At 38.4% G+C, this 14,675-nt stretch overlaps 1 protein-coding gene across 1 annotated transcript; it reads right to left on the minus strand.

Moving 5' to 3' along the window:
• Positions 1 to 77: 77 nt before the first annotated feature.
• On the minus strand, positions 78 to 11,921 carry atxn10 (ataxin 10). Its single transcript, XM_082167843.1, has 11 exons — positions 11,633 to 11,921; positions 11,230 to 11,421; positions 10,177 to 10,262; positions 9,982 to 10,078; positions 9,677 to 9,844; positions 9,484 to 9,564; positions 5,906 to 6,062; positions 5,080 to 5,188; positions 4,313 to 4,491; positions 2,334 to 2,397; positions 78 to 904 (listed from the first exon to the last, which is right to left on the minus strand). Exons 1-11 carry the CDS (start codon positions 11,746 to 11,748, stop codon positions 720 to 722), a joined length of 1,434 nt encoding a protein of 477 aa, XP_082023969.1. The 5' UTR covers positions 11,749 to 11,921; the 3' UTR covers positions 78 to 719.
• Between the last annotated feature and the right edge of the window lie 2,754 nt (positions 11,922 to 14,675).

The raw sequence follows: 14,675 nt of genomic DNA on the forward strand, positions 1-14,675 counted from the left end.
CTGCAGACTCGCATAAACATGAGGGTGGAATTTCTTCATTGATTAGAAATTACCATATTACGGAATGTACACACAAGTAATTGCGTCATTTTTATTTTACTACAATAATTGCACTAAATTAAAGTGTTAAATAGACAATCCTACCATATCGTATTGTCCATCCAAACTACATGTGAAGCTTGTCCTGACAAAAGTGGAATTGTTAAAATAGGATGGCTTTGTAAACAAACCCAATTTTTAAGCACAAAAACTTGAGAGAGCTTTCAAAAAGAAGGATCCGAGTCTCACGGCTATTCAGAGGCGAACTTTATGTGTACAGATCAAGAGGCGGCCTGGTCTCTATAAAATGCAGTGAATTAGGGATTAACCTCTACTCCCTGTTGGTCACCAGAGTCTCTTTAGTGGCTGAAAAGCCAGGAAGACACGGTTCTCCTTGTTTCATAGGATTTGAATCCCACTTTGGGGGGGTTGGAATCAAAGACCACTAAATGCATCACAGACATCAGCATGAGTTCTCTCAGATAAGCTCCTCTGATTGATTTCCTCTTGTGTGGAGAACACAAAGCCCAGACCACCCCCTTATGCTCCCAACTACTGATTGGATATTTAATGACCCCAGTGTGGGCGTTTTAAGCCATCTCCAGAGTGTAATATAGCATAGTTAAGGGGTGTGGGGATGGGAGTCCCGGGATAGCATTCTCCCAGCTCCACTTAATCAACTATGGGTCCTTCTTTAGGGACCTGAGGAGCAGATTGCCATCCCTTTCTTCCACTCTGAGGCCCATGTCCCTGAGCATTGTGTCATCTGCCACACCTTGTCTCCGAAGGCTTTGTATGAGCTTCTGATTCTCTAGGTTGTGATCCAGGATGTTCCGGATGGCAAACACGGCCCACTGGCTTATGACTGGCAGGAAAATTAAGGAAAGTTATTATATCAAACATTTAATCAAGAACAAAAACTAGATTTTATATTTTTGGATGAAAATCGCAAGTGGTACGCTCCCGTGCAAACTCTCTCTGCAAGGGGGCTGTGGGCATGATGTTGCTATGAGGTCTCTAAGGTGTTTTTTAATAGTTTTAATATGTTGCTATGAGGTTGTCGGGGTGTTCTTATTGCTTTCATACTGGCTCAAGCCCAAAAATACCAACCCTCCATGATTTTCTGGTCTCTAGATATGGCTCAGGTCCCAACTTCAACATAATTCGAAAAGATTCTTCACCAGTTTTATAGCCACTGGGATGCAAATCTGATCACATAGAATAGTAATAGCACATCACTCCTGAATTAATGTCAAAGGGAAAGAGATGCATGATATATCAGTATCATATTTGTTCTTTTCCAATACAACAGTGATACCACCATATGGGTCCTGAGACCTACAAAATACAAGCATAGGTCCATGTGAATTTTACGGTGAACTTACTTGACCATTTATAAATATTTTGGCCATACCAGAAGTGAAGCTAGCATCACCAGGTCCAGCAACAACGCTAAACATTAAGCAAGAATGACCACTTCCTGAAGCAGTCAGGAAGCAGCATCCGGGAGGACACAAGCTCAGCTTAGTGGCTCATCCCCTAGTGAAAGAACAGCTGGCATTGTGCCCTGCTTTCTCTAATACAGACCGGCAGTGATCGCTAGAGAATGAAAGCGTTTTTTTTTTTTTACACAACAGCGCCAGCATCAGTCAAGGAGCCTTTGGAAACACAGCTGCAATACATCAGATTGTCGTGTTATCAATGAACCGTTTCATATGGAACAGAGTTGGCAGGATGCAGGTCAACACTATAAAAATACAAAATGTCACTTCATTTCATTCAAGTGGTGATTTTCCACCCAGGATTTCAATCAAGTTTTCCAGAAAGTGTTGCACATTTATAAAACTGACTTCTGTCAACACCACAAAATTACTCATATATGCAATACCTACATTTAGCTTCATAAACTATTATGACTAGATATTTCACACAAGAAAACTGATGAGTGAGGGATACAAAATGACCATGAGTCAGCTCAATGGTTCCACCTCTCTGCAGGGGACGTTGCTAGGTGGAGGGACTTGAAACCATTCGGCAAGGCGCTGGTTTTTCTCTAATAACATTTAAACTGCATTTTCAACTCTGAACAAGCCACCCATCATTCAAACATCAAATAGTGTGGTAAAACCTCCATTAGTAATGGAATTTAAGGGCTATTACAATGCTATTCACACTTTAGATAGCAATATCTTTGCATTTTTTGCGGCGGATGTTACCAGAAAACGCTCATTAAACACACCGCAAAAGCACAGAGTGAATAAAAAACAAGTGAAGTGAGTCACAACCAAGGATACAGGGGTTGTTGCTGTCAATGCTGCAGTTGTCCAGAATGAGAGCTATACCGTCCAGTTCTCTTACCTATAGGAGACAAATATAAAAAAAAAGAAAAGGAAAATGGTCTTTAACAGGGGCATCGTGAGCCAGACTGGTCAGAAAACAATTACTTTCCATGGAGGAAAGTCCATGCGGTTAAGCTCTGGTTTGGCGCAGTCATACGGGTTTGCGCTGGTTTTCGTCACATGCAGTTTATAACTATACCGTACATTACCCTGAGTCCGTATCGTAACCCAAGAGCTACAGCGGTTGCCCTTTAACCACCTTGGTTCATAAAAAAAAAAACTGAATAAGAAAGAGGAGACACAAGCCATTGAGCCCTGACAATTTTCTGCTGTTAATGACTATCATGGTGTTTGATTGAGAAAGTAGTACTAGCAATAAAACGAAGGGAAACTTATGTAACTGTACGCTTCGGCCACAGAATTAGTTTTGTTTGGCTATCCTCACATGTAGTACACTATTGCAGAGGCAGCATTTTAAGGCATTGGTGCTTCTGACGCAAATGCTGGTTTAAAACTCAACTGTACATCTACCCAAGACACCTTTTAGCAAACACTAAAATTAAATATAGCAACATTCCAATAACAATAGTTCAGTTTTTGAATTAAAATTCATTATTTTATCCAATATTTGTGCATGCCATTAGCATTAGTAACATGATAATGGCAAACTCTGTTGAAATCAATCGAGAGTCTCGTCTCAAGCGTGTTTTGTGCGAAAAGTGCTATTGCGTGGCATGTGGGGAGCTGCTTTTTACATTGAGCCGTCCATATTAAGAGGCTCCAAAAAGTTCAGATTTACGAGGTTCCATAGCAAAGACCATGCTATCTTAGGGGACATTCACACAAATGTGACGCAAGGCAGTAAATAAAAAATGTAAAAGAGTGTAATACAGTCTATGGACACGATTATTAAAAGTTAAACTTTTTTTAACTTGAGCATCACGTTTTTAGAACATTGTGTCGAGTGCGAGACGCGACAAAAAAAACGCGTTCTGTGCGAACAACCCATTCGAAAGTAGCAAAAGGATAGGGTTTGAGCAAAGTTTTGGTCAAAAAGTGAGGCTGGGGGAGACTGGCTATTGTTTTTTGACCTTTGAACTCCCAGTTGTGTGCTTTGACCCTATTTAGGAAGGCCGGTACTAGGTTCTCCTCTGTGCTGATTGAAGGGGACAGACCTGAAAGGATGAAAATCCCTCCATGGCAGGAGGCTGCTTACAAGGGAATTCATTTAAAAGAAAAAAAGGAGAAGGGGAACAAAGTGTAAAGAGATTTGGGGAAGAAATTAGATGATACAAGCATGAAATTCAGATTGGTTCTCAAGCCTTTATCTACCAGCGTTAATCCCCTGATTAGTTTTCAAGGAGGGAGCTTCCACAAACAAAAAAGCCCAGGCCTGGGTTGATGGACAGCGCGCAAGGCTCTAAACCACAGTATTGTTAATGTGTTTACCACGACTGGGTTGTGCCGTCCGTTGATCAGAGCATTACTGGACTTGGCTGCAAGCTCTATGGCGTTAGTTTCATCACTCATTGCCAACACATTCCTTCACATTCCAACGAGTCATAGAAATCGCAGGAGGGGAAGTTTTAAAGATGATTTCCAAGATTTTTGCTAAATACTTCCTTCCTTTGGCAATCACATTGACTATTTCAGTTTTTCTTACCTATCAATCAGTTCTGTTTTATTGATGAATTGCAAGCAAGGTGGAGTCAGGCAAAATATTACAAGTCTCGAGCCCTCTCTCAAAAAAGCATTATATATTTTTATATTATAAAAATTACGGTATATCTTTTTTATTTTTCTAAGAATATATATACACAAAAAAAATGTATATATATATATACACATATATAGTACGTCCGTACATACATATATACACACACCATAAACATACACAAATATATACAATAACTTCCAGGAACTATGTGCAGTACCTTGTCCTGGTTGACAATGTGGCCGTAACACAGGTTACCAATGAGCCGAATGAGATGAGCTTTGAAACTGATGGCAGGGTGGGTGTCGGCGCCCCCTGGCCTCGTCAAGCAGAAATCATGTGCTGCAGTGAACACATTTTTACTGGTTTTGCCCAGTAAGTGGACATCTTTCAAGAGATCTGGGAACGACAGGAAGATATAAGGAGAATTTACACATTACATAAAAGAATATGAATATGAATATATATATATATATATATATATATATATATATATATATATATATATATATATATATACAGAGAGAGAGAGAGAGAGAGAGAGAGAGAGAGAGAGAGAATGCATGCTGGCATAACTCCCATGCTTAAGGTGTGACATCAGAGCTGTACGGATGACAGGAGAGTCTGTGAAGAATGTAGATTGTGTCTGTCTTCAGTGAGCTGTGACCTGTCGGAGGTGTCGGTTTCATACAGCACCCCACAGGAATGGCTGCTTTGTGTTTTAAATGTGAAAGGTGGGAAAAGCGTATAGGGGTGTGTGGTAAATTTTTCAGTTAAGTTTATCATCTGCGAAACGAACAGTATGAGGGATAGTGAGCTCAGCAACATTTCAAGACAAGAGACTTTTTTAAAGCGAGTATGCAGTTACCAAAACAAATATTTTGCATCTTCATTTTATGGCAAAGGCTTGTGTATTCACATTAAGAATGCATTAGGATTTTTATCTCCAACAAAAGCAAAAGCATTACGCCAGTACTCCGCATTTACCGACTGTTGTGCTCAGAAAGCCAGAGTGATCCTGCAGGGCCATAAACTCTTTGCAGTCAGAGGTGATCTCGCAAAGGATGTCTAAAAGCCTGATGACGACCATAGCCGCCTGCAAATGCAAAACAAATACTAGGCTTAGTATATCATCTGTAAAGTGTACACTACAGTTTGGGGTCAGTAAGATTTTTGGAAAAAGTCTCTTATGCTTATTTATTTATTTATTACAGTTCTTAGGCAGTATTTACTTGATAAAAAATACAATAAAAACATTTAAAAATTATTACAACATAAAACAAACACATAATATTTTTGAGGAGACCGTGATACACTTTCTTTTTCAGCATTCTTAGAAGAATAGAAAGTTCAAAAGAACAGCAGTTATTTGAAATACAATTTTTGGTAAACTTATAAATGTATTTACAATCAATTTTGATAAACGTAATATGCCCTTCCTGAATAAAAGAATTACCAGTAATTTCTTAAAATAAAAATCTTACTGATCCCAAAAATTTTAATGGTGGGTTAAACTATGTTAACTAACTATTTTCATGTTGTGGCCTTTATTCAATAAATGGCAGATATTAGCAATCTATACTATACTACTAAAACAATTTAACATGCTAAAAACAATAATCAGTACCAATATGAAATGAAAAAGAGACTCCCACAATAAGCTATCCAATCTCAAGACAATAAATATCCAATATCTACTGATAAAAACATGCATAATATTGACCGTGATCCGATATGATCCCAATACTCTTTAGTATTACATACATTACTAACATGAAGAGGTGCAGTATGGGCATAGCAGAAAAAAACCGACCTGGTCATCTGATGATTCAGAGCTCAGAGTGAGAACAGCTCTGCAGTGATGAGTGAAGCAGGAAGCCAGGAACTCAGCAACACTCAGAGGCAGTAAACAGTCCTTCTCCTCCTCAACAACACTAAGCTGTGCTAATATCAGCTCCAATAGTGTGAGCCTGTTAGCATTCAATTACATACACAAAATATTAACACATATAATCAGGGCTTGACATTAACACCCGTCAAATGCCTCCAACTAGCCACGTTGGCGGGTTGAATTTTATATATAATATATACATTTTTCAAGTTTAGTCTATTAAAAAGCCATCTGAATTAATAAACTAAGTGCAATGTAGTATTGTCAAAAATATAGATTTTTCGATACATATCGATACTTAAATATCTAATACAATTTTTTTTCACAGGACAGATACACGATACCAGCTGCGTTTTCTCTCTCTCTCTCTCATCTCTCCGACAGTGAGTTAACACACAAACCCGCCTCCCCTCTCTCACTCGTTTCATTTGCTCTGGATTAATATTATTGGTGCTACAAGGCTTGAATTTCGGCATGGGATTGCGCGCATTACGCATATTTTTTCTTATTCCTGCAGATTTTGTGTTTACACCCAAAGTGCCCGCACATACAGCCGCCTCTCAGAACTAAATTTAGTTCTTTTACACTGCTTATTGCGCCTAAACAGTCAAATACACACAAAATAATGTCAAAATGCTGGTCTTGGTAAGTATTTACATATGTTTTAAGTGAACGTAAAGAGTTGAGAAAGAAAATGCACGTGTAACAGTATAATGGGTCTGTGTGTCAGGTCTTAAAGTGACAGCAGGTATACCTGCTGCCAAATTATGAGATAATATTAAATATCTATCTGGCAGTTCTTCCCCATGGTATTGATGTCAAAATTGTGGCCAGTGAAAATGCTAAGTGGCTAGTAACTTTGGTAAACCATTAGCCACAGTGGCTAGTCAAGTCATAAGCAATTTGCGTAAAGCCAAAACCAACTTTTTTACTAAAAAAATAGAAGAGGCCAATGGCAGTAGTTTTAAATTATGGCAACATATTAACAATTTAACCAACCCTGCAAAGAAAAAGCACAACATAATAGAGTCCATCAAAGTGGACGGCACTCTTGTCAATAACAATGAATCAATGGCAAATGTTTTTAATAATTATTTTATTGACTCTGTGCAGGAATTAGCAAATAAATTTAAAAATAGGGTGACATGTGTTGAAGATTTTAGCTTAGTTAACGTAGGCATGTTTAAAATCCAAGAGGTCTCTCCTGATAAAGTTAAAAAGATAATCACAAATATGAACAACTCCGCGGCAAAAGACATCCATAATTTAAGCATGACCTTGATTAAAAAACATCAGGACAGTCTGCTACAACCAATTACATATTTAGTTAATCTCTCTATTCGATCAAATACATTCCCAAAGTGCTGGAAGCCCGCTGTAATAACACCCATCCACAAGTCAGAAGGAAAGGATACACCCAACAATTACAGGCCTATTGCAATTCTACCTGTCGTGTCCAAAATCTTAGAGAAGGTAATTGCTGAACAACTCATTGAACATCTTGAGTCAAACCAGCTGCTGCATCCACAACAGTTTGGTTTTAGGCGCAAATACAGCACCGAAACAGCTAACTGTTATTTGATAGAGAAAATTAAGGGGCCTCTAGACAAAGGGCAGGTAGTTGGTGCTGTATTTCTAGACCTAAAAAAGGCCTTTGATACGGTGGATCACAAGGTGCTAATTAATAAACTCCAGCAATTTAAAATGTCACCTAGTTCTCTGGCCTGGTTGCAATCATATCTGGAAGGAAGGCAACAGTGCGTTAAGGTTAATGGGGTGATGTCAGCTCTTTGCCCTAATAACATGGGGGTTCCTCAGGGATCTGTACTGGGGCCACTGTTGTTCACAATGTACATCAATGACCTCCCTGATAGCTGCAAGGGTGCCAACTGCCAGTTGTACGCAGATGATACAGTTATCCATCTATCTGCAAAAACATCAGCTCTGGCAGCACAGCAGTTGACACTTGCCCTAGTAGACATCTCTAAATGGTTAGAGTCATCCCATTTAACTTTAAACGTGAAGAAAACTGTTGCTGTCTGCTTCACAGTTAAAACAAGACCCTCTGACAGAATATTTGAAGTAAGCATAAATAATGAAACTATTCAAGAAGTAAAAGAGACCAAATATCTGGGAATTATTCTTGACAACAACCTTAAATTTCAAAGTCAAGTCAAATATGTTTGTAAAAAGGTCAAGTCCAATTTGAATTGTTTTCGTTTTATCAGGAGGGATCTGTCTAATCAGGCCGCCATGTTATACATGCATTCAATGATTTTATCACATCTGTCTTATTGCATCACATCCTGGTCACAAACATCTGCGTCCACACTCAAGCCGGCTGTTTCATTGTACAAGCAGGCAGTCAAGATATATGCCAGAAAACCTATGAGATCACATAACTGTGACATTATTAGTAGACATAATCTTTTTACTTTCGAAAATTTTATACATTTCAGTACTCTGAAATTGGTTTTTAAATGTTTGAACAATCATGTGTCGCCGCTGTTTTCAGCTCTCATTATTAGACGTCAGGGCTCACTCAGACCGTCCACCAGAGCCTCAGTCAGTGGTGACTGTGTAGTGCCAAGATTTACTAAATCCTTTGGTCAGTCCAGTTTCTCCTTTAATGGATCGAGACTATGGAATTCTCTGCCCAGTGACTTAAAACTGCAGACAGACATGATTACCTTTGATAGAGGTTTGAAACGGTGGCTGAAATCAAGTCAAATCTGCACACATGGTAATGCTGTATGAAATGAATATTGATGATGTGTATTGTTACTGTTTTGCACTATGTTTTGTATATCGCATTGTTGTGTTTTATGAAATATGTAGTCTCCTATGGACAAGTGTTGCAAATTAGCAGTATTGCTATAACACTTAAAACACTGTATCTGGTGCGTCCAATGCTATTGTTATGTCCATATCAAAATAAATAATATATATATATATATATATAGTGAGCAAAAAAGTGAATGTCAAGCCCTGCATATAATGTTATTTAAAAAGATACATTAATTCTTATGGCTCATTTTACTGTGCTTTAAGAGTGATGTCCGACTCTGTTCCAGACCCTAGTGAGCTGTCTTGCTGTCTAAATAGGGAATTACCTTTTAAGGCAGCATCCTAACCTAAAAAAAAAGGTGTATTTTTAATTATGTAATGTGACTTTTTTATTTTTATGTTTTATATAGCTATTTGCCATAGCTGAGTTCCTCGCAATGCATTCTGGGATTGCCTTATCCATGAAGGATTAGATGTTACCTTTTAGTTATTTAAAAATGTGTCATTTAAAAGGCTGCCTATTATATGGAACAGCCTGTTGACTAAAATGTTGTCTAGTTATGCAGCTCACTAGAATTTGTAACAAAGAATTTAAATAAGTATAACACTGACTCAAATCATCCAAGAGTTAAATCTCAGTATTGTGATGCATTGACCTAGATATAAGCATCTCATTTTCATGCAATAATTGATTTGAATAACAGAGATTTTACCTTGCTTCATTGGTCATTTCAGTGTACATCATCTTAATAAGCTCTGACGACTTGAGGAAGCGTTGTGTAGCAATAAAGACCCTGAAAGAAGAGTAATTATGACCAAAACAGGATATGAAATAGGTCTAGATGACAGATGACCTTGTTCCAAATTTGTTTCAATGGAAACATTTTAAAACAAAACACAGCTTACGTCCAGTCCACATCAGGCAACGTCCTGCACAAGTCCATAATCTTCAGGGACAATTTAAACTGCTGAGTGTCTTTAACTAGCAGCTCTGTCTTGTGTTCATCCAGACAAGTGTGGATCACCATACACGTGTATGACACAGCTTTCTCATCTGGGAGCTCCAAAAGGTCCCTTGAAGGAGATAAGAAGTGATGACAAGAAAGTGGCACGTGGATCAGTGGCATATATCACTAAACGAACAGTGAACACATGTTTAACTGACATCATAAGAAATGCATCAGCGGCCATCCGACCATAAATTAACTCACCAAAAGATGTGCGGGAAACCAAGCTCCCAGATGTCATCTTTGCAGAGCTGGTTTCCAACAGCAATGTTACCAAGAAACTGAATACCACATCGAATTGCTGCCAAAGGAGAGAGAGAGTACATTGATTTTTCTACCCGTTACCCTCCATCTCACTGAGAAGATCTTTTAGATGGAGCTGAAACATTTGAAACCCACCATCATAAATATCATTCGAACCTCCTGACGAAATCTTGAGGAGTTTGGCCAAAATCTCAAAAGATAGTTTGATGGAGCCTAGATCTCTGTGAAGATAAAAATGTTTTCTTACTTGCTATAAAACCCACAGGCATATTCATATACTAATAACGATTATGATGTTATAAACAGAGTCCATAAGTCTGAGAACACATTGAAAATTTGAGAAAACCTAGGACTTAAAAAACAAAACATAAATCACAGTTATGACATAATGAAGAAATTCTTTGCAATTCTGTAATATTTCTATGCCACTAATCAAATTTGTGGCACTGATCATGTGATTTTGTATAGATGGTCAGATGTTCAAATCATGCTGGAAAACCTGGGTCTGAAATCGCATACTCTCGAGTAGGTACTTATTTTGAATTAGTAATTACTTCATGATCACTAAAAAAGTATGTTCTATATAGTAAGAATTTGTGTAGTATAAATGTAATCTGGACATACTACATTTGCCATGTTGTCATTTTCATGTGTCAGTTGCGTCGTTTCACTGTCATTGATAAATCCTCTCTCGTGGCCTCACGGGATAGTAAAATGTCCATCATATGCACACTTCAGAATCTTGGAAGAAGTAGGTCACCTAGGTACTTTTTGCCTGCTCTTTTATGAGTACAGTGAATTCGGACATAGTTCTTTTGTCACATAATGTTTTTCGCATACTATATATAGGGAAGTATGCGATTTTGGATGCAGCCCAGGTATTACACAAACTATTGGAGTTAATGCAGCTCGAGTGCTAATGTCATTAATTTGGGGACATAAAATTTATTTCTTTATAATATAATATAATATAACTGAGTGTCATGAAAGGCATCTATAAATAAAATATATTATTGTTATTATACTATTATCTAGACATCACATTGTGGTTAAATTTTCGCTTTTTACTCAAATTGTTATGCCACTGGTTTAATTTGAAATGAAATATGTAGCATTACAGTTAAAAAATGCTAAATTGATCCTACTTTTTTAGCAGTATCAGACTTTTTGGACTCCACTGTACACTACCTCAGACAGCACTGGTTTTCAGTGCACTGCACGCAGGCATTTCTGTGCGCTCTGAAACACTCTGCAGTGAGTTTGTGGCACAGAGATTCTTCTTCTTGTGAATCCATCTCCTCAGTCAAATGATGAACATCCACAGCAAGTCTTGACAGCACTGCATAGAGGTTTCCAAGAGCCTCCCTGTCAACACTATTCCTGAAACAAAACAGCACAAACTCAGTAACAAAATTAATGCAAGTCTCAGAAACTGGTTTATGTGGTTTTAAGTTGCTGTGGTGATAATACAGAGACTAAGAGGGTGTTTTGTATATCATTATAAGCAATAATCCATGTAGAAATGTATGCAACAAACATTCTCTGCTAACACAAACTTAAACGCAACACATTTCTGTTCATTTTGTGATACCTGAGCTGCTCATCCCGTAAAGCTTTCGTCACAGTTTGCAAAGTTGTAAGATGGGTGTTTGTAAGTTTTTCTGTGGCTATTTCAATTTCACACAGCGCGCGGTTTATGTTCTGCATGCTGTCACTGTCTGGAGGCTGCCATCAACACACACACGCGCGCAAGTAAACACAGACCTTTACTTCCGCCTACCGGCTGCACGAGGTTTCAAAATAAAAGACAGCAAAATATTGAATTTACGACGTGAATATTCTAATACCGCTTGTCATTTTTGCTCATTTTCTTTTCAAGTATATAAACTAGTTGAAAGAAACATTCGAGCATCTGAACTGTCTTTGAGAAACCCTCTTATAGTCTCTGTGAAAGTAGCCTAACTTACTTGCTTTCAGAAAAAGATTAGATAGATAGATAGATAGATAGATAGATAGATAGATAGATAGATAGATAGATAGATAGATAGATAGATAGATAGATAGATAGATAGATAGATAGATAGATAGGGTTAGTATTAGGAATTTGGCTTGAAGGTTAGTTGCATATTAGTATGCTTGATTTTCTGTTAAAACTACAGTTAATGTTGCTAACATATGTAACAAGGACACTGCAAATAAAGTGTTACCAAAGATTTTTGCTACAATTCATTGAATGTTAATTTAATAGACCACTTAATCAACAGCAATTTTGACATTGCTGTACCATTTCCATTATTCCATACAGTAAAGGAGGTCAAGAACTGGGACAGGCATAAGAAACAGCACATTAACTGTGAAACTGTGGCATTAGAGAATGGATCCAAAGACATACGAATACATTTTTTTGAGTTCTGATTTTATGCCATCACTAGTGCTCCTCTGAAAAACACCATGTGAAGGTTATGCTGATTGAATCTGATCTGCAGGCCGAATGTTTGTGATGATGCCTAAACATTATTACATGATGTAACTTTCTTGATGTCCCCTTTTAAGAATGAGATCATCCGGACCATTATAAGCCAGGCCATCTGACACCCATTCATCTGAATCAAACGTTCAAAGGACTTTGACATCAATCGTTCCAGTTTTTTTTATTTTTTTTTTTATAAACAAGATGTGGGGACAAGTGTTCCAGCTGAAACAACAAAAGGCCTGAGTTCCCCTTTGAATCTCCAGAAGTGCCAGAGTATTTTGGGTCACTGGCTTTCCATTCTGTGGTTCATCTCGTGTTTTTTCTGGCCTGGGAAATGCACTGAAGGAAGTTGGTCTTGCATGAAGAATATAATTACAGGTGGTTGTGTATCAGACGTATATCCTCGGGTTAAGGGTGGACCCGCTGCTAATACATAAATGGGGTATTGCCGCTACCAGACCCTAAAACAGAGTCGTTGATCATGAGAGACAGAAGCCAACTGAAAGCATCTACTGTGCTTAATGGCTTACAGGGCCAGCCGAAAATGTTCCCCTCCACCACTCCAAATGTATCTGGTGTCCTTGAGCAGATAAATATGTGCTAAATCAATGATCACTTTGCACGGCAGCTAAACGCTTGCAGAAATATTATAGAAGTGGGGATGTGTGTTGCTCTAATATGGTTCCCATAAAACACTTCCTCATGGGAAGCAGCTGGGTGCAGTGAAGTATTGCTTTCATTGACAGACTTGCAGGAGACACATTATAATGCTCTATGATGTGATTACTGTATAATTGGGATCCATTTCCCCCTAAGGCCATTCACCATGGGGCCTCATGCGGCACAAGTTGCACTGCCTTAAGGTCCTGATAACAACCTAAAATTTCTGTTGTCTCAACAAAATAACCAAAATGTCCACCCCAGTTTCTGGGATTGAAAGTAAAGTTGGCCTCTAGTGATGTATGCAAGACTTCACCGATCATTTAATCTGTGTAAACCCTGCCCCTTTCTATACAATCGACTGCATGCTGGCATTCAGATCAGTCCCCATCCAATCAACAACCCAAATCCCGCCTTACATTTTTACTTAGATTTACAGTTGTAATTGAAATTATTCAACCCCCATTGCAAATCAGGTTTATTGGCAAAATGTACAGACTTTCTGCTGTTTGTATTGAACAAATGAAACAAAAGTAATTGAAATATCTCAACACAACAAAGGTTGCAAAGTGTTTTCCCCAAATTCAACTTCTGCAGTCTCAAAATTATTCAACCCCCTGAATAGAATCCCTCACAACAGCACAAATCTGCAAGACAGGTGTTGTCTCAACTAATCAACGGCTTCATTAGTTGCACCAGGTGTGCTTGAGCTAGAACACATGTAATATCTGAATTGGCTAGGTTTGTTGAGTGTCACGTTTGACTGCATGTTAGATAAATGGTCAAAAGAATGGTCCAAAAAGTTAAGACAAGATATCATTGCCCTTCACAAATAAGGAACAGGATACAAAAAGATAGCGAAGGGACTCAATGTTCCTAGAGACACCGTTGGAAGTATAGTTCGCAAGTTCAAAGTTAAAGGAACAGTGGTTACACTACATGGACAGGGCAGAAAAAGGAAGCTAACAATGGCTGCATCCAGATTTCTGAGAAGGCAAGTTAAGAAAAACCATGCCAGAACTCCAAGACGTACTACACCAGTACTGACCCAAAAGCACAGGAAAAGTCGGCTCCAATTTGCTCAAAACCAAATAAATAAGCCACAGAAGTTTTGAGATTCTGTTCTGTGGAGCAATGAAACAAAACTGGAATTTTTCAGCCCTATGGATCAGCGGTGTGTCTGGAGGAAGAAGAATGAAGCATATGCTGAAAAGAACACTCTGTCTACAGTTAAGTATGGTGGGGCTTGGTGATGCTCTGGGGCTGCTTTGCATCCTCTGCACTGGAAAACTGCAGCGTGTGGAAGGCAAGATGGATTCAATGAAGTATCAGGAAATCCTAGGAGAAAATGTCATGCCATCAGTGAGGAAGTTGAAGCTTGGGTGCAATTGGACCTTCCAACAGGACAATGATCCTAAGTATACCTCAAATTCCACCAAGGCTTGGTTGCAGAAGAAGTCAAGGAAGATTCTACAGTGGCATCACAGTCACCTGACTTGAA

This window comes from Leuciscus leuciscus (genome assembly GCF_965113295.1).
Source record: "Leuciscus leuciscus genome assembly, chromosome: 4".
Classification (NCBI taxonomy): Eukaryota; Metazoa; Chordata; class Actinopteri; order Cypriniformes; family Leuciscidae; genus Leuciscus; species Leuciscus leuciscus.